This window comes from Halichoeres trimaculatus, unplaced genomic scaffold (genome assembly GCF_033239565.1).
Source record: "Halichoeres trimaculatus isolate MK-OKI-2021-1 unplaced genomic scaffold, fHalTri1.1 fHalTri1_scaffold_12, whole genome shotgun sequence".
Classification (NCBI taxonomy): Eukaryota; Metazoa; Chordata; class Actinopteri; order Labriformes; family Labridae; genus Halichoeres; species Halichoeres trimaculatus.
Window position 1 is genome coordinate 32,819,348 of NW_027437190.1, and position 20,936 is coordinate 32,840,283.

Below are 20,936 nucleotides of genomic sequence, written 5' to 3' on the forward strand. Positions count from 1 at the left end.
TGTGTTTAAATTTTACTGCATTTCTAAGACATCTCCTACCACCAGGGGGCAGACAAAATCCAAAGGGCAGACATTTGGAAGTTTGTGCACATCTCCCTTTGAGGTTTAGATTTTAATGACTACAAAATGACTTGCAGACCAAACATCTTTGACTAAAGTTCGATCCTTCGGGCACATCTAGTCAACTCAGTTCTTTTCTTTTCTGTGTTCATTTGATTAAAAATATAATTCAGGAAGAAAACTACAGTGAGCACGTTAAACTCCCACTAATCCACTGCTGGGGTTTACAATTAAACTGAAAATCCTGATAGTATGTAAGTAGAGAGTTGCTAAAATCTAATTTTAAAGGTCATCCTCTTATGAAAACAGAAAGTGTTAAACTAAGACTGATATCGGCTCAGATCTGGGTACTAAAGTCCAGGTATCTGAATCAGTATTGGGACTAGAAAAGTTGGATCAGAGTATCCTTCGTGTTTACTGACGATGGTTTTAGGACGTGATTTATGGGCTACGTAATGTTTGGTCCTTAGCAACAATCAGAATTGTTTTGTAAAAAGAGGAAGCTGTTATAATTTCAAAGGGTTTAAAATGTGAAAAAAAAAAAAAAAATCAAGTTAAAGGAACGGTAAACCTATGGAATAATCTGGAAAAGGACACCAAAGAGGCAAAATCAAAGTATATCTTTATAAGTATTATCAGATCTAGAGTGTTAAGAAAATATGGGGTAAGAGTTGAAATAAAAATCACTTTTTGTTTTGAGGAAATGAGGGAAGTCTCCAGATCTTTTATGGATCCTTGCTTTTTTCTTGTTTTTGTTTTTTTTCTTGTTGTTTTTTTGTTGTTTTTTGTTGTGTAATGAGGCATGTTGGCCTGCAGCTCTTTTTAATTCTTAATTTACTTATAGCTGTCAGGCGATTTAAAAAAAAAAAAGAATTAATCACAGGATTTGTAATTAATTAATCTAATTAATCACACTTTAATCTCATATTTGCTGAAGGCCCCAAATGAAGAATTTAAATTCTAGGACATTACAAAATTACAGTACATGACTAATCAAATGAAGACAGGAAGAAGAAAAGATTTGTAAATCTAATAAGGATACGTCAGGCTGGAGCAGCTTCAGTGATATGTAAATTAGTTTTTACATAAGCTACAAATAATTATGTTGCTGCTCTAAGGTCCTAGCAAAAATTTGCTCACTCACAATCGTAATGTCCATTCATGTTTTCACCTCGACTTGTTTGGTTTGATCAGCGGCGCATGTAAAGTAAGTAAGTTAATTTTATTTAGTACAGCATCTTTCATAGAATGGTATCACAAGGTGCTTTACAGAAAATATAAAATATAAAATAAGATCATAAGGTCATTCGGCTCATATTTCACTTTTATTAAATACAGAAAGTCAACAAGTTCCATTTTTTATTTAGCTAAAAATACAAATCGTGTTGGAATTTGCAGTTTTTGTGCTGCCTGATTTCTCAAATGTCAAGTTTGCTCTTTAAAATAAAAACTATAATACATGTTTGTGAATATTATTTTCAGGATTACTTGTTTAAAATAATCATTCAAACATAAAAAGGTGTTTTAAAAACTATTTTAATCATTTGTATGGATAAATAATTCATTTTGTGAGTGTCTGAGAAATCCATGAAAAAACCCTATAAATCAGCAATGGTTTGCTCCCGAGTCACATGACCCAAATCAGCTGAGGTCCCATCCTTTTTGGTGGGAACCCTGAAGAAAGTGTGTCATGTTTCAGCTCCTCCTCATCAATATTTCATCAGAATGATTGTCTGTACATGGGGCGCATTAACTGTTCATCAACTGTGTTACCAACATTTTCTGCTCTTCTTACTATAGATGTTATAAAGACCAAACTGTGAAGAAAAGGAGCAGAAATATGAGCTGATGGAGGTCAGGTGGTGGCATGTTCAAGGTCTGCAGTTAGCACAAGGGACAAAAAATGGAGGAAATGTCGACTGTGTTACTTTGAATTTTGAGCCGCAAAATTTTTAACTTTTGTCTTAACTGTGATAAAAATGATGAGGGACATTTCTAGGGAGTGTAGTCTGACATAGAAATGTTGAACAACTCTAAATTCAGTATAATATGGATCTATCTAGAAATAATTGTGAAAACTTTTGTCCACAATACAGTTGATAAAATTGTGCTCCAAATTTGTTTTTTATTACTTAAATATTCAAGAATTCATTAGAGCTTAAGCTTGCTAACTAATAAATTAAGTACATTCCAGGTTTATCATTTGCATTAAAATAGAAAATAAACCTAAAGTCAAACTCACTGTTTTATTCTTTTGACTAAGGAAATCAAATCAAATCAAAACAAAATCCTTTTTCCTCATTTTAAGAAACCAACACTGAAAAGACCAGAGTTAGGGAAAAAAATAACTTCCTGTTTTTGTTTCTCACTGTACATTTATGACAAAAAAGCAAATTTGCCAAAGGCAGTTACTTTATTTTTCAAAATACAGACAAAATAGACAAATATTATAAAAAAGACATCAGAAACACATCAACGCCCGCAACTGGAATCAAATACAGTGTTTATGTGAAAGTGTTCAGGAAGGTCTGACTCTTTAAAAACGGGCACTTGACTTACAGGATTTTTCTGGACCATTTCATCTCATCACAGGAAGTAAGTTTTTGGCTGTGAATCTGTCATTTTTCACCATCAGAAACATTTGGATTCACATTGACGTTTTTTTAAGTAGTCTGTTTCATCACATTATATCTGACCTTTGGAGCCATGTGGGAGGAGTTAACGTGTAACACCACCCATTTACATCCTGTCAACACTGCTTTCTTCTTCTATTGTTTCTCTAATATAGTCTCTATGTAGCTTTACGAGACTTCTAAGAAAGGCATCTATTCACTTTCTTCACATAAGTTAGATGACTCACTTAACTTACAGTTAAAAAACAAAGCAAGAATACAAAAACAGATAGGTTAGCTTAGCATAAAGTCAGCTACAAATGGAAAAAGGTGAGTCCTGGATGACAAGGCAAGTGTCCTAGTGTCTGGAGGCATTATAACCACCAACATCCATAAAAAAACTAAGGCTAACTTATGTGTCTGTTGTCTTTGTGCTAAGCTAAGCTAAACAGATGCAGTCTTAGGCTTCCAACTTAAAAGACCAACAAGGTTAGAAAATCTCACGAGAAAGTCAACGAACTCTATCTCCAAATGTCAAACACTTCATGTAAACCTGTTGTAACAGACTGACTCTAATAACAATCACAATAACAGTAATAATAATAATAAAGATTTAAAGCAGTCTCAGCTCTGCAGCTCCAGAGCTAACGCTCCCACTTTAAGAAAAGGAGACTGAGACGCAGGTTGATTTAATAAGATCAGGCTTAGAGCCACTGTTGATTTGTTCTACCGTGGGTATGAAGGACACTTGTTGACAGCAGAAGCTACGAATCTAATGAGCTTAACTTGTTTCTGTGTGAAGACAGATTGTCCTAATTCCTGTTGATGAAACGACACAGGCTCAGACACAGACATGAGAAGTGGTGCCCGACCTCCTCACTGCGTGAAAGAGGAGCGGCACCGCGTCTTGAAACGGCCCAGAGGAGAAACTGACAGCTGCTACTTTCACATGAAATCCACTGCTACAGGAAGTTTGGACTGACAGTTACAGAGCCTTTCAATCACTAAACCTACATCTTTCATGTGCTACAGGACCCCAAACTTTATTTACAAGACTTACTTTGGCAACGAACGCTAACTGAAGAGACGATGAAAGCCTTTTAAAGGCCGTACGTTGGTGTTTTACTAAACCATTAGACGTTGACGGAGATGTAACAGAAGGGAAAGGTATGAGATAACTAACCGGTGTTTGTAACCATTTTTTTTTCTCCAGTTCATCGTAGATTTCAAGGAGCAGCGCGTAAGATTTAGTGACCTCTAGTGGTCAGGTTGCAGATTTCAACTAATTGGCTCAGGCTGAAGAACGTTAAACATCTGCATCAAAGCAGGAGCGTGTGTGGATGTTCTGGCTTCTTTGTGAGTCAGTGTGCGTTAATTTCAGACTTCAGATTTTATTTCATCATTATCAAAATTTAGGACATGTGCTTGAGATTGTGTTATTTGCTTTTTTTCAGCATTACATACAGACGGCTACTAAACTACTGTACGAAACTGAGTTTGTCGTCACATTAACCTACGGATATGTCGGGCTGCTAGCCCTACATATAGCACACGCCTCACAACATTACAACTTTGCTTGTTGTCACGTCTCAGACAACAGCGCTACGTAACTGTATCGATAAATACCTTATCTCATCGCGTTGTATCCAGTAAAAAGGTGATTTGAACAAAGATCAGATCCAAATTGTAAGAATCTAAGATCCCAGGTTCTCATGAGTCGGAGAAATTTTCTCAGGAGGCTTGAGAAACGCTTGTGATCTAGAGAGAAATATTTTGAGATGCTAAAGCTTTTTCCAGATCCTCACGCTGGTCTGTGATGAGTGTGGCGAGCAGAATGATCGTCCAATCACAAGGTGTGGTTATTTTTGAAGGTTCAGACCCTGAAAATATTTTTGAAACAGATGGATTATTTCCGTGGCGGATATAAGGAATTGTCTGTCTGACGTGTCAGCTTAGTTTGTAACAGTTGCAAGGAGGAAAATAAATATTCATGGATACATTTGGAGTCAAGGCTTGAATACCAATAAAATTTAATACCTCATAATGTCAGGATTAAGACTTTTTAATACTTTTTAAAGGCCTTAATTTTCCCACAACTGATCTATCAACTTTTAATACTTTTTAAGAAGTTGATTTTTTTAGTTTTGTTTTTTTTTAATTTCCGTCAAAATGAAAAACACCTACAGTGACCCCATGTCGGCTCTTCGTCCTGTTGTTCTCTAGAGACCTGGTAATCCAGATTTGGTAATCTTGAAAATTGTGTATCCGGATCAGGGAGATCCAATCCAGCTTTGAAAAACTGGCATAAAACTGAGACGGATTACCCGATCCTGGATAGCAAGAAATAGGATTTTTTTAAATGCCCATCCCTACTTCACAGTTGGATAATTAAAGAGTGTTTTATTGTTAAATGTTAAAACTACAATTGTTGCATTTGTTTGTGTTCTTATGTGCTGTTTTTAAAAGAGTTTTTGAAACAATTTGTCATTTTTATTAAAAGACTGTCAGTGATGATGAATATTACCCTGCACTGCTTCATGCTTCATCTCTAACATCTGCTAAATCTTACGCACTGGCCCTTTAAAATCCAAAGCTCCTCCCACTGGTGAGTAAATCCACGCAGACACCGAGGCTGAATGATATGTATGAAAGATTTTTAAAAGCTTTTCAACACAAGATCAGATCTTTCCCTGTAATATCAAAGACGTTAACACTGTTTGCTTCAGAAGGAAAAACATCCTAACACCTCAAAGTTTGCATAAAAATACGCACACAAATAAATTATAAAAATAGTGTACTACTAAAAACTCTTTGTTTTTTTAAAGATCAACACTGCATAACAAAAGAAGAAGTCAGCTTCTGTCCGAGGGCACAGCTTCACAGTTTGTGGACGTCACCGATTGGTCCAGCCGGACAAAACGGACTTCTTCAGCGAAAGTAGAGGAAACTTTTTTACACAGCGAAATCAAATCTGACGAGACATCTCTTAAAGAAAGGAGTCGATGTAACAGAAATAATACGACAGAGAGAAAGACAGTCAACATTTGGTTTCACTTTGTGTCGTATGGTGTGATACCCACCTCACTGGATGATGAAGACAGAGAAAAAAAGAAAACAGCGAAAAATACTGAAAACTGGTAACATGAGAGTCTCTTTGAAAACGGTTGAATCAAACGTTCAGAGAAAGTCAGAAAAAGTCAAAAGGTTTGAGAAGGTAAAAAGCAGCGACGGTTGAAAAAAAAAAAAAGACTCAAAGAAAAAAAAAAAGTAGCCACTGAAAGATCGAAGAGTTTGGTGCTGACTTCATCCGTCCTGGGATGTTATCTGAGGTCTTTGGGAGCTTTCGGGACTTTTAGGACTTTGTAAATGTCGTTTGAAAAGACCGTGGTGAAGTGGGGTCGTGAGTTCCTGGACATGTGGGTGCAGAGGGGAACTTTACCGACATTTTGAGGATCCTCGATATCCCAGATCTCCGGCATGCTGCATCCAGGCCTGAGTGAAGAGAGAAGAAGAAATTAAAAGAAAATTAACGTTTTTTTTTCACCAGACTGTGAGTGGAGGGTCTGAGTTTGAGGTACCTGGTTCGCCTCGTGCACCACGAGTCCTCCAGCACGAAGAAGTCCACTCCCAGCTTCATCAGATTCCTCTTCACCGTTTCTCCGGACATGCGGCTGTACATGGAGTAGACCAACTTGGTTCTCTCCCTGCAAAGCACAAATATCATGTATGAGGTAAACTTCAGCCAAAGTTTCTGCAGTGAGTTTTCACAGCGGAAGAAGTCTAAACCAAATAAAAGAATACAGAATGATGAAGGCAAAGCAAAACTCAAAGTATGTGTACAGTGGATCTCACCAGTCTTTAAAAAATGCCACCCCTCTGCATTATCTGATGCTTGTTGCAGGAAGTTAAACCCTGAAGATTTTTAATCATGTAAATGACCCTGACAACGCCTGGTTCATGCATAATGGAGGAGCTCTTGTTATTGGAGCCGGTAGTTAAAACAGCAGACTGTTTTAATGTGACTATAGAGGCAGCAGGAAAGTTTGCTTTTCCTGTTTGCAAAAAAAAAAAAAAACACTAAGTGAAAAAAATATGAGATTAGTATTAATCTGTTTTCGATATTAAAGACTTTTTTGGTTTAAAAGACTAGAAATAAGTAATCTTTCCCTTGATTCCCACCCTAATGATCAGTCAGACTTTTTTTTAAAGCATTTTTCATACACAGGAGAGGTAACACTAAGTGCTTGACAAAAAGAAAACAAGTAGTGAATTAAAAAAAAAAAAAGAAAGAAAATAAATATATAATAATAATAATAATAATAATAATAATAATAATAATAAAATGAAAATAAAAATTAGGAAAAAAAAAGTGACCCAACAACCCCCATAAACGCCCACATCAATATAAAACCCTCCACCCTTCACCCCCAACACAATCTATTTCAGATATTTAAAGACTTTTTTGGTTAAAAATACCAAAAACAAATAATCATTCCCTCGATTCCCAACCCAATGATCAATCAGACTTTATTTATAAAGCACTTTTTGTACACAGGAGTGGTACCACTAAGTGCTTGACAAAAAGAGAAAAAGTAAGTAAAAAAAAATTAAACAAAAAGAATTGAAATAATAATAATAATAATAATAATAATAAAAAATAAAATAAAGTAACTAATAAAAAAAAAAAAAAAAAAAATAAGGAAAAAAATAAGTGACCAAACAACCCCTATAAAAACATGCATCAAGACAAAACCCTCCATCTTCCACCCCCAACACGATCCATTTCAGATTTTTAAAGACTTCTCTGGTTTAAAAGACTTAGAAATAAGTAACTATTCCCTCGATTCCCACCCAATGATCAATCATACTTTATTCATATATATATATATATATATATATATATATATATATATATATATATATATATATATATAAATATATATAAATCACAAAAGGATATATATATATATATATATATATATATATATATATATATATATATATCACAAAAGGATATATATATATATATATATATATATATATATATATATATAGCCAGAGCTGGGGTGCAGCCAGAGCACAACGGTGGGGATCCAGTGTGAGTTAGCTCAGTGATTTCAATTTAAACATATCTGATGTTATTTTTCCTTTAACTCAACTTTTTACCAAAGAAACGTCACTGTCACGTGAGTAAAGCCTGATTTATACTTCTGCATGAAACTCTACTTAACTGCAAGCCCTGTGATTGGTCCTTTGAGCCAAATTGTGCTTCCCGTATTTACTCTATTTACATTTTCAGAAAAGCTGCAATTGGGATTCATCTTCTCTGACGTCTTATCTGTCCTTTCTTGTAATTAGGGCTGGTAGGATAAACTCTTCTCCCAATTTGATCCTTTTGTGATTTTTGTGGGGTGCTAATTTAGTTTAAAATGTGATTATTTGATTTTTCAGGTTTTTAGGATTAGTTTCCTTTTTAAACTCCTGACCATGAGAAAAAGCTGAATGATGATGATGATGTTTACAGACTATATCAGGAGCCATTTCTTTCCCCAAAAAATGCACAGATATCTGACATATCAACCTTTTTCCAACCCAGCTTACAAACAAAGGCTAAAATGGAGGAGTTAAATTAAAAAAACAAAAAAAACAAAAAAACAACAAAAAAACCCACATGTGTACCTGAACTGTACGGGCGCTTTGAAAAAAAAATGTGTCCTAGTTTTGAGTAGAAGAGGTGTGGTGCTGCTGTGAAACCACTGACCTCAGACCAGCATCTTCATAGTGAGGGTGGTTGACGATGGGCCGACTCGTCGACAGCTTCACGCTGGCCATGGTGGGCATGGCTCCAGCAAACACGGCATCTTCATCGATCAGACACAAAGCAGAACAATCAGACACAGGAAATGTTCCCTGAGAGCACATTGATATTTTCTCAATGTTTACGTACTACCCTTTATTTTTATGTTTGTTTTGTGATCTTGAAAGAAATCACAGTTTTCTCTTCTCCTTCAGTTTAGTTTCTCTGAGTTAACCGACCATCATTAACAAGATTTTCCAGATCCTGAATCTGTGCAGTAATTTTGGAGCAAACACATCCAAAGAAGTAAAAAGTGGAGCTCTTGAAACAAAACTAGTGCTGTCAGGCGATTAAAAAAATAATCTAATTAATCACAGGATTTGTAATTAATTAATCTAATTAATCACATTTTAATCTCATGTCTGCTTAAGGTCCCCAACAAAGAATCTGAAGTCAAGGATATTACAAAATTGTAGTGATGACTGATCAAATGAAAACATGAAGAGGAGAAGATTTGTAGATCCACATTTTTTTCAACTGGTCAATATTAAAATGTCCGTGTTCGCTGCCATTGATGTTTTGCAATCGTTTACTGCGTCTACAGAAGTAAATCATGTGTTTTCAGCAGGGCGAGACGGGGTCTGTTGGAGCTTGTCAATCAAAATCCTGCTCGTAAACTACTGTGGGTGAGAGCGGTGCGCTCTTTAGACGAGAGCTCAGCATGGATATGAGGAGAAGATGTGAGATGACAGAGACATAGAGAGACGCTGCAAGTCAGAAAAGTTCAGGCAGCTCACGCTCCAACTGAGGATGTGTTACAGTAGTTCAGAGAGAAAGAGCGGCGCCATCGTGAGAAAAGACGACAGAGATCATGGAGAGGATCAAAGGGTGGAGCGCCCGAGATAAACGTGATCAAAAAAAGCCACCAGGAAAAAGGTATGTTTTGTCTGTTTTTTGAATCAAAAACAGAAAGAGAGTCCATTCTTCTTAGGTAGTTTTGGTGTTTACAAATTCAATGAGTTAATCTTGCATTAATTTTTATTTGTGGTGTAATTAATTAATCTATGTAACAAAATATCAAAAGTTTTGTTTATTATGAAGAGCAGTTTCTTCTCTCACCAGTAGGGGTGTTTGCCTGGATCCAGTCCAACAGCTCCTCCTGTGGCAGGTTGCTGAACTCTCCAATAATCCCCCACTGAGCCCGCAGGTTAGCCACTCCCTGAATGGCCATGATGGCGAGGACCACAAACACCGCAGTCTGGTGTTTGAGCTTCTCCCCGATCCAGCCAAACAGCTGGGACAGAGAGAGACAGGTGGTGTTACAGAGACAGTGAGCTCACACAGGAAAAAGAAACCATCACTGGCGCGGTGTTAGAAGTGAAAGGCAGACCTGTCTGGAGCAGATGAGAGAGGCCATGATGCACATGTGCGGCGTCAGGAAAAGCTTCAGGCGCATGATGAGGACCGCCAGGACGGCGAACGCCACCAGCTGCAGACTGTGGTACACCATCTGCACGGAGACAAGTTCACAAAGTGATTACATCTCACAGGAAGGAGCCGAGTCAGGAGGACGGATCAGATAATCTAAACCACTTCCTGGAGTAAGAAACGGCTCCATGTTCAACATTTTTACCCTGTTGGTTATGGCTGCCTGTTGCAGTGGCTCTTACTTTGTATGGCTCATTTTTTGGTCGTGGACACCAAACTTTTTGTCTCCAGTGACATTTTTAGTATTTTTTTCTCCTGTGTTTGTCTGGAGATCCTACATGTAATCACAGCTGCATTATTTACATGTGAAATCAGCTGTTAGAAGCCTGTAGCATGTCAATGCTAACTGGTGCTAGGCCAGATGTTTCCCCACAAGGTGAGGAGAAGGAGGTGAGGACGACGTGCTGGTTCTCAGGTGTGAGCTAAGAAGTGTCGACATGGACCTGTCCTTCCATCCATCGTTATTGGGAACGTAAGATCTATCTCCAATAAGATGGATGAGCTAGCCGTGCTAACCCAGCAACAGAGGGAATACCAGAGGGCAGAGTAGCATCATGCTATTCACAGACAGGAGACAAGAGACTGAACAGACTGCTGAAGAAGCTCAGTCCTGGACCCTGTGGAGGTGGAGGCTGGCTGACTGGACAATGATGGACAAGCTGTCAGCATCTATTTTCTTATGGAGCTTTTTGCTCTTTCTACACACTTTCTAACTTTTGTTTTCTTGATTGCTGCCATGACTCCTCCTGAATGTCTCTGCAGGGATAAATCAAGTATTTTCTATTCTATTCTATAATGATTGGTGTGATGTGATGTGAGGGAGCTCTCTGGACTCTTCCTCTCTGACGGTGCATGGATGTTAAATGTAGCAGCACTAACACAAACTCGTCAATTCATTAAAGCAATGGAGGCGCTAAAAGTTAATGGATGGTAAATCTGCAAAGTAGGTTAGCGTTAGCCTTCAAGGATTACGCTCTGATTAATACTGCGCCCTAAAAAGACTCAAACTTTCTCCCTTTTTTTTTTAAGTGAGCTCTCTAGGTGTTAATGAAATCATAAGTCACAGCTGAACGGTCAGAGACGCTCCGATCTTTAGAGGCGGCTCCACTTGAAGTGAAACTGATCTAACGTGGGGAGAGGAAAGCTCATTTTGTGGACAGAGTGTATAATGACATTTTTGGATGCTTTGATCTTTTTTTTAGCACAGCTTTGCTTCAGAGAACGGAGAATACCCCTGGGTGTCTGGAGTTTAACTCATTGAGCCGTACAGAAACATTAAAGCAATTATCTGTAAAAGTGAGGAAGCTTCCTCGCCGTTCGGCTGGCGTTTTCCCTCCTTTGAGAAGACATTACAGACAAAGAGCAGCACGGTGTCGTTTTGGAGCAGATGGGATGCTGCCTTTCATTTCTTACTAAGAAGAGGAGATGAAGCCAACAGGGAGACACGAATTCACTGGAGAAGTCTGGTCAAATGTTCAAACTGTGAAATCCAGAGATGATGTTTCAAGATAAACAAAGAGGATATTTTAATCTTAACACAATCAAAGTAATACGGTATCAATACTCAGTCCCTGGCAATCAGTATTGGCACTAAGGGTAACAATTTTTGGTACTCGTAGTGACGGGAATTGATAAGATTTTGTCAATACCGATGCCCTTATTGATTCTGCTTATCGATTCCCTTATCAATTCCTGTTGTGAATTTTCTTGGTACAAAAAGTAGCTTTACAGGTTTTCTGTGTCAACAACATTTAATTGAGTTTATACTGTAAGTGAATAAAATGTAATTGGTCCCTGAGTCTGGATATTTCTGGGCATAATTAAACAGAAACAGGTTAAAATTACACACAATGTGACGTTGATGTTCTGTGTTTTAATATATAAATAATTCAAGTAGGCCATCTAGTGTCTCAAAGTGGTGATAGCAATGGTTTAAGTTGTTTGGAACCTTTCCGTAGTCATGAAGTCAGCCATGAGCCTTTCATTAGCCTGTTAGCTTTTGACATTTGAAATTCTCAGTAATTTTTACAAAGAGTTGATGTGATATGTTTCTGTGATGAAAGTTGAAATTCTATTCTGAAGCTGAAGTTATACTGATGTATGCTAACTGCTAGCATATCAATGCAGTTTCCCATATACGTTAGCATCAAGCTTGCGCTATTTTGTTATTTTGGTAAATAAAGTGATTTTACCATTTTGAATGTACTGAATATGAATCTCCTGAGGGAGTAATGTACATTTCTTTATGAAGTCAGTTCTTCAGTTAAACTTCAAGCTGAAAATCCTGAATCAGAGTATTCTTGGGAAACGTTATCTAACTGCTAAGCTAAGATAGCTGCAACAGACTTGTCAACATAAGGCCCGGCGGCTCCGGCACAATGTAAAGAATTGATAAGAGAATCGTTAAGCACAAAGGCTAATGATATCAATGGTCTGAAACATTTCTTATCGATTCTCAACAGGAACCGGTTTTCGATTCCCATCCCTAAACTGTCGGCTGAGAGTCACCAGTTAGCTTGGTCGCTATTAACTCCAAAACACCGGTTGCTCTGTGACGGGCAAAACTTGATAGACGTTGCCTCTGTTGTATAGTAACATTTCTACAGACTGTCCACAGAACAACCGAACATTTTGATGCTGATAACAGGTTGAATTTAGTGCTTAAAAAACGCTAACTCGTCTGAATGAATGGAGCTAAACCCTGCTTCTGCTGTTGACTGGTGGACTGATAATCCCACTATATAGACTTACAATGCTGCATTCATGTCATGTCACAGGTATTGTTCAATGATTTTCAATAAAACAAGATTGAAACATTGAAGGTATATGCTGTCAGTTATAAAAAATAAAAATTGGCGGGTTGGGCTTTTTAAATATTGGTGATTGGACAGAAAATTGTCATCGGTGCACCCCAATTTGGTACCCATCCCTACTTTAAAAAACTTCCCTTACCTCTCCTTTTCCGGTTGTTTCAGACCTGGAACAAAGAAGAAACAGAGACATGTAAACTTAGCACATACGAAAAGATGTGCAAACACCTTATGCCCATATCTGAACTGTGCAGAGGCATTTAAGGACACAAGACCAGATTGAAGTTGCAAAATGATGCAGAAAATGAAAAAAAATGGAGCATGGAAATGGTTCAGAGCCCAGGATGAGAAATATTTGGGGCTAAAACTTATACTTGTGGGGCAAAAAAGTCTGAATATGAAAAATCAACGTGATAAAATTAATTTCCATAAATTAAATCCTGACATATTTCGCCCATGTCGCCCCCTAATGGAGAAAGTTCTTATCATCTGGTATCAAGAAGCACCTGAGAGACAGGTGAGCTCTGATTGGTCAGTCTGTGATGATGTAATAACTTAAAGGAATAAGACGATTCATGTGTTCATGTGTTTCGCTCAGCGATGCTCACCCTCCAGATTCATCAGCATCGTCGGCCCTGGCAGACGTCTTCCCGCTGTCCCTCAGAAACCGGACCACGTCCTGAAGAGTCTGAAAAGGACTCAGCGTTAGAGTAAAACCTGAAGGAGGTCTCTCCAAACCCTCTGTTTTCAAAGTATATGTTCAGGATAAGAAGATCCTCCTCAGCCGCTGCATGAGCATCACGCTTTGTCAAATCAACTCATGTATTCTTAGCTCAGCGTGGGCCGGCCGTAATGAGATTAAACCGCAGAGAGAGCAGCTCTTTAACAGTGATTTCTGCCGCAAGTTTCACCTTTTAAATATTTCACATTCAAGGAATCAGCGATAAATCTCCCTGTCCTCCGATCTTAAGGCTGAAACTTACACATGTTAATGTCAACCACGGCTCTGCTGCTGAGCAAAAGAGACAAGTGCAGATTTCAGAAAGAGGAAAAGAGTAACTGAATCTCAGAAAGGGTTAAAAAAAAAACGGTTGGTGAAGTAATCAGAGGAGACAGATCCACAGCTCCGTCTCCTGCCAGAGTCTCCAGGCTCTGAACTGTTGGAGCTTCATGTTTGATGCCTGCTGGCTACAAACTGCAGCTCTGACACTTTCTGACATCTGTACTTTCCATCTCTACAGACTTCATGGGAAACGGTTTATTTTCCACAGATATGAAAAGAAAAGATGCTAAAAACAAGATTTACTGTATTTATCTTATTTTCATATTTTTGTTTTTAGTTACACAGTATTTAAAGTCTTTGACTCTTGGAGTTACAGCTCTTCTTAAATTGAATTCCAAATGTTCCATGTTAAAGCGTCTTTTTTGGGGAGATCTTCTTTACCTAAATCTACATTTTAAGTGTAACAAGTTATATTATCACAGTAACTCACATGGAAAATAATCTGTCACTCCCTCACTGTTGTTATTTATCCACTAACTATTTAAAGAGGTAAATTATTTATCAGTACAGTTACGAATGTCTAGTTGCAAAAGGTGACATCAAGTAAATGTTGTAGTAGCCGGCTTTATGTAGTGCTATCGGCAGCCCTGTGCTATCACAAGCAGTTTAGCCGTTTTAGCCTTTAGCTCGTGCTCTATCTCTCTCCTGTTTATCTTTCTTCTGCTCTTCTGTCCTTTTTCTGTCTGACAGTTAGGCTCCAGTGTCCACCATCACTACAGAATTAATCACAGAAATCGTTTTCAGAAGAGAAAAACACAGATCTCTCTTCTCTCTACTAAACTCCATCAGCTGGCGTGGTGTTGTCATGGAGACTTAAAAGTGCGTAAATCAATCCAGCCCTGGACGACCTGATCGAGAAGCCATGAAGTAGCAATTTAAAATAACCTGTAACCAGCATTATTGGTGCTGTTAACCTCATGTTAAAGTGTGGATTACAATCAGACATATATCTAGAAGAGACACTTTTCAAGATCACTTTTAAACTCCTCACAGCCACTGTAAAATATTAATTTCTCCATGCGTGGAAAATCACCTACTCTTCCACTCCCTCCCAGTAACAAGAATGTGTTAATGTACCTAAACATGGTGCAATTTCATTTTACAGTAATCTGTACTCGGTACTACAGACAGAATGTAGTTGGTACCTATAAAAGAACCTAATTCAGTACCCAACCCAATTCAGAATCAACTACTCTCTGTGATGTTTTTATCTGAAGTTGTTTCATGTGAGCTAACGAGCAGACTGAATCATTCAGGCAGAAGAATCAGACATGCACCAATCAATCAGAGCCGATTTCCTTGATTCTAGGGGATCAGTGATCGGCCCATCCTTACATATGAAACTGATCTTATAATCCTCTGGGAAGGTCTGACAGCCAGCCATTGTTGCTTTTTGCTCTAAGACCTAAAACTCAGGACACTTTATTGGTTGTTGAAGTTAAAACTAGGGCTGTCATTTTAACGCGTTTATTAGATTAATTAATTACACCGCAAATTAATGCATCATAAAAATTAATGCAGATTAATCTGGATCCCAAACTCGCGAGGCGTTCAAAGACGCACTTATTTTCAAATGTCTAGCATTTACAAACTGTTTGTCCTACATGAAAAAAGTGGTGTTCTCATCTGATTTTCAAATTTCCGACGGTCCCTGAATGTATCACACCTAGCAACATGCTTTGAACCGGGGGAAGAGAGAGCGCTGTTATTCTTTATTTTGGGACCTTGAGCAGATATGAGATTAAAATGCGATTAATTAGATTAATTAATTACAAATCCTGTAATTAATTAGATTAATTTTTTTAATCCCCTGACAGCACTAGTTAAAACATAAAGATTTTATTGTTTCACCGGTATTGTTTAATGATTTTCAGTAAAATAAGATTGGAATATTGAAGCTATATGCTGTCAGTTATTAAAAAATAATCAAAAAAAATAATAATAATAAAATTGGTAGCGGCAGGTCAGGCTTTTTAAAGATCAGTGATTGGACAGAAAATTGTGACCGGTGCCACCCTAATAAGAATCAGACTTAGTATTGCGTCAAAACGATGTATTAAAAGACTCAAACAGGACATCTGCAGTTTTCTGTTTCCAGTCAGCGTCACATTTTTTGATCGCTTGTAAAAAAGTAGAACCTCACTCTATCACCTCAGATAACCAGCGTAATTCTGGTTTTAAAAGCTTCACAGGAACTTCACCCTCACAGGTTTAAAACCTCAAAAATGACTTCCTTACTTGCATCTACTGCAAAAAAACTGAAATCTCATCAAGTTTTTTTGTCTTATTTTCAGGGGAAAATGTCTTTTTAGACTTAATATGAGTCAGATTCACCTAATCAGGACAGAAAAATGTCTTGTTTCAAATTATTTTAAGTCTAAAATGAGGTCTAAATTTCTTGTAACAAGTTCAAAAAAATCTGACAGAGAAAAAGAGAAAAGTTGCTTGTATCATGACTTGTTACGAGCAATTCAGACCCTATTTTTGTCTTTAAACAACTTGAAACGACTTTTTTCTTGACAGATAAGTTGGATGTGGCTCATATTAAGTGTGATAAGACAATTTTGACTTAAAATAAGACAAAAAACACTGTCAAATTTCATTTTTTTGCAATGTTGCTGGAGATATTTTTGACTTCTGCCCAGTTTTGTGAGTGATTGCTGGGGTTTTTTTAGCGGTATATAAACAGCAACTTGTGACTTAGACAAGTGAATAATTTGTGTTACTTTCAAATTGCTGAGTTTTTATAAAGAAGACACATAAGTCACTATTTTCTCTTGGATTGTTGCGTCTTAAAAAGCTGGTTTCATCTTTGGTTACTTGTCGTTTTATCCTCAGGTAGTCAGAACTTTTTTAAGACTTAGATTAATCGTTCTTTGACTCGCCAGGTAATATTCCTTCTCCTCACCGCTCCTTTAAAATAAAACAATTTCATAGCGCACATCAGCTGAGCAGCATAGTCTAATTTGTTGAGAGAGAGAATTTTGGCGGTGTGGGCAGGTGCCAAGTCTTGCTGGAAAGGAAACGGAATTAAGAAGTGCATTCAAACTACTACTACTACTACTACTTCCACTAACCTCAAGCCACAGTTAAAGAAGTGAATGATTGAAATATTTTACTCTGTGTTTGCTGAATCTAAAGATTGAGGCACTGGATTTACTGGAGTGTTTTGCCCTGAATCTTTGAGGAAACTCACCTTCCAAGCAATCAGAGCAACCACCAGCAGGTTGACGGGCAGAAGTAACGTTTTGAGGTAGCGTACAGGCGTCTGTGGGAGAGACAGAAATGGAGACAGTCTGAATAAACGAGGCAGAGCTTTCTATTCAGAGTGATTCAGAGGAAAGATGTCCCAGTCCTCACCTCCAACTCAATGAAGTCAAACTCAGCTGCACATGTGTACATCAGGGTGTGGAAATCCTTGTAGCTGGTGAATTTAGACTTTATCAGTCCACTAATGTGAGCCTGTGAAACGAAACCAAAATACAGACGTGACAGACATGAGAAGAAGTGTGTTAATTTTTCTGTTTTTGTTTTTTTTTTCCAGAATTGTAGCTTCAGCAAAAAACAAAGAGAGAAACTTACATCGTCTGAGGCACAGAGGACCGTGGACAGCATAAATTTGAGCAGAACCGTGGAGCCAAACCACGCCAAACCCTGCATGACCTGAGGAGGAAGGAGAGAAACACACTGACAGGCAAGGTTTAGGGCAGAAATTACCCCTACAGCAGTGTTTTTGTGCAGCAGAATCCCAGAGCGCTCGCACCAAACACCCCCTCCCTGCTCCTCTGCAGGTTTCCTCTGCACTCAGACGGGGCCATATTTTACTTGACCAAAAACACAAATAAACGGACTCCCACTGAAAAAATCTTAAATCAGTCTGCATTCACGCTTTATTCAGAGAATTTTCAGCGTGTTACTTTCACACAAAAACACCGCTAAATAAGGCTCTAGTTCTCATCGTGTCTCTTCGTCTTGGCAGACTACCTGCATTTGTTTATATCTGGCACGCCATGCGCGGACTGATACACTAAGCGGCGAGCTCCTCGTAGCCAGCTGTGGCTCTGCAGCGGAGGTAGCGCCGATTTACGACGATTTGATGAGAACTAGAGCCTTATTTAGCGGTGTTTTTGTCTTACTCACTTTAAAAAACATCTTTCAACACTTTACAAATGTTGAAAGACGCTGTTTTACTATCATTGCTTTCCAACAAAAAGTAGTCCCTCACAGCTGACATGTTTGCAATGGGGTTTGATTTACAGCAGCTGTAAAGCGTGACGGTGCTGAAAACATGTGAAAGCTGGATCGGTCCCTATGACGTAATGAAATTGGATGCTACCTGATCCTCCAAAATAGTCGTATCAAGCACTGATAGTAATCAGTGCATCAGATTGGGACATTCCTATTTCTGGGTGGTGAGTAAGCGTAGTTACATCAGCCAATCACAGAGTGCCCAGTGCGCAAGTGACTTTGTGTGTTGATTAGCAAGTGGAAGAAGTTGTCCTGAGTGTCTACAATAGTGGACGTAGCACAGAGGAAGAAAAACACACCCAAAGGGTGAAGCTTGGCTTGACTTTCAGCCTCTTTCGGACTCCCGGAGAGCAGCACGAGATGAAGAGCAACGCAAGTTAGCTTTCTGCTAACCAGCTATGTGTCAAATACCTGCAATTAGCTTGTGCTAACATGTGAAGTCAGGTGCAAGACTCTTGAATATCTCCCACATAGAAACGGGATGCTATAGGTGGTTGCTGGGCTAGTGAGTGTGTTCACGTAGTCACAGTTGGAGGCTGTGGGTGTGTGCTGCTGCTGGCACTGAGCCAAGGAGGAGGAGCCAAGTTGAAGTTTGTGTTTACTGACACATAACCAAAATTCCTGCAGACCCTACCTTTAAAGACAAAGTATACATACCCATAAAAGGATGCCAGGTTTGAAGACTTGAGCGAATCGATCTTTCAGTGCGATGATGGCCTGAAATTCAAAAGCAGGAAAAACTGAACAGTCTGAAGTGTTATTATACACATTTAATTTGTGGATCAAACTGAAATCCTCTTTCTGACTAAATCAGGGAAGGTTTATTCAGCGGTTGTACACACAGTAAGAATGACTCTGAGGCCCGACTCACCCAAATGGAAACGAGCGAGGAGGCGTAGAAAGACGTGAGAAGCATCGAGTTGCCAAACATCAGGACAAAGCAGACGCCGAGTGTGATCTGTGAGATAACAAAAACAAGGAGAGGAGCTCTGGTTTGTCACAGTCCTGCGGTGTTCACGGGGCTGTGAGTGGACAGCGCAGCACACACCAAACTGGTGTTTTCTGGCAGCCTGATGTGTGAAATCTGTTGTGTAATAAGAAACAACGCCAAGCTTCAAGCCTGGCAGCGAGCTCAGGGACACAGCCTGTTTCTGTGGCACTCATAACAACACTCAGATCTCACTGTCGCCTGCAAAAAAACAGCATCTCAGTCTCTCTGCAGCTGGAGGGTGGTCCAGGCCTGGGATAGGCTGCTTTAAGTTCCAGTAATAAGACTTTCTGAAACACTCCACAGACTTAAACTAATGCAATAAACTCTGAATACACAGCCACAAGCACAATATAATCCTATTCATGAGTTCTTGATGCTTAATCCCACTGTGAAGAGGGAAATAATGCACCACTCTGCATTATGTAGACAGTATGGCAATGATCCCCTACCAGAGGCTTTATAACCTTGAAGCTGTATCAGGAGCTGCCGTTCATTTTTTAAAGATAAAAGAATCGTACAAATAGAAAATATCTCCTCACTCAGAAAAATATTCACATTGAATCAGCCGCAGCGACAGAGACGAGCGATGGAAAGCTGAAACATTGTGTTACTTGTTAAAGGAAATGAGTAGGAAAGATGTACATCAAAGTTGACTACAACATCACTGTTTTCAGAACAAAATTGATCAATCATTATTTAGGGCCTGTGTCCACCAACATCATGTTTTTGCACTGGTGGCCCCAACCTTACTTCTTGGCCACCCACTTTTGCCAGGTAAAGGAAGCTGTTGAGTGGCCCTTTTGTTTCCTTGGGCACTGGCCTTCTTAATGGCCTCCATCTTTGTTGACAGAGCTGATACCAAAAGAACCATCTCTTTTTGGTTTTGAATGGTTGGTGACATAAAACTTTCAAGCGCTGGGATGTTCCAGAGGTTGACACATTTTCAACTGTCCTCAAAAGCTGACACTAAGGCTGTTTTTATACTAAAAAACACTGAACTGCATCAGTTAAGAACAGGAAACAAGATCTGCTACTGTAACAACCCCTGTCAGTGGACACAGGCCCTAAGAACAGACAGGCTCTGTCAGTAGAAACAGGCACTGAGAGGACACAGGCCCTGTCAGCAGACATAGGCCCTATGTGAACACAGGCACTTAGTGGACACAGGCCCTTAGTACTGACAGGCCCTGTCAGTGGAACAGACACTTAGTGGACACAGGCCCTGTCAGTGGTCACAGGCACTAAGTGGACACAGGGCCTGTCAGTGGACCCAGGCCCTTAGTGGACACAGACTCTAAGGGGACACAAGACCTGTCAGTGAACACAAGCCCTTACAGTGGACACAGGCCCTATCAGTAGACACAGGCCTTTAGTGGATACAGGCCCTAAGTGGGCCTTAGTGGACACAGGCCCTGTCAGTAGACAAATGCCCTTAGTGGACACAGGCCCTGCAGTGGACACAGGCCCTGTCAGGTGACACAGGCCCTTAGTGAACACAGGCCTTGTCAGTGGTAACAAGCCCTTAGTTGACACAAGTCCATTCAGTGGTCACAGGCCCTTAGTGGACACAAGCCCTATCAGCAGAAACAGGCACTTAGTGGACACAGGCCCTGTAAGCAGACATAGGTCCTTGGTGGACTCTGTCGCTTAGAGAACACAGGCCCTTAGTGGACACAGGGCCTGTCAGTGGTCACAGCCCCTAAGTGGACATAGGCCCTGTCAGTGGAAACAGGCTCTTAGTTGACACAGGTCCATTCAGTGGTCACAGCCCCTGCCAGTGGACACAGGCCTTGTCAGTAGACACAGGCACTTGTTGGACACAGGCCCTTGTTGGATACAGGCCCTGAGTTAACACAGGCCCTGTCAG

The 20,936-nt window shown here is 39.2% G+C and overlaps 1 protein-coding gene across 1 annotated transcript in view; it reads right to left on the bottom strand.

Annotated features, from left to right (window-relative positions):
* Positions 1-2,452: 2,452 nt before the first annotated feature.
* dpy19l1l (dpy-19-like 1, like (H. sapiens)) overlaps positions 2,453-20,936 on the bottom strand; it is a 40,565-nt gene continuing 22,081 nt past the window's right edge. Inside the window, exons 11-22 of the mRNA XM_074683975.1 lie at positions 18,950-19,036; positions 18,736-18,795; positions 17,413-17,493; positions 17,191-17,292; positions 17,027-17,098; positions 13,376-13,455; positions 12,910-12,934; positions 9,860-9,979; positions 9,589-9,763; positions 8,434-8,533; positions 6,251-6,376; positions 2,453-6,164 (exon numbers count right to left, since the gene is read on the bottom strand). Of these exons, the coding sequence (XP_074540076.1) occupies positions 5,993-6,164; positions 6,251-6,376; positions 8,434-8,533; positions 9,589-9,763; positions 9,860-9,979; positions 12,910-12,934; positions 13,376-13,455; positions 17,027-17,098; positions 17,191-17,292; positions 17,413-17,493; positions 18,736-18,795; positions 18,950-19,036 (1,200 nt within the window). The 3' untranslated portion in view covers positions 2,453-5,992. The remainder of the gene's footprint in view (positions 6,165-6,250; positions 6,377-8,433; positions 8,534-9,588; positions 9,764-9,859; positions 9,980-12,909; positions 12,935-13,375; positions 13,456-17,026; positions 17,099-17,190; positions 17,293-17,412; positions 17,494-18,735; positions 18,796-18,949; positions 19,037-20,936) is intronic.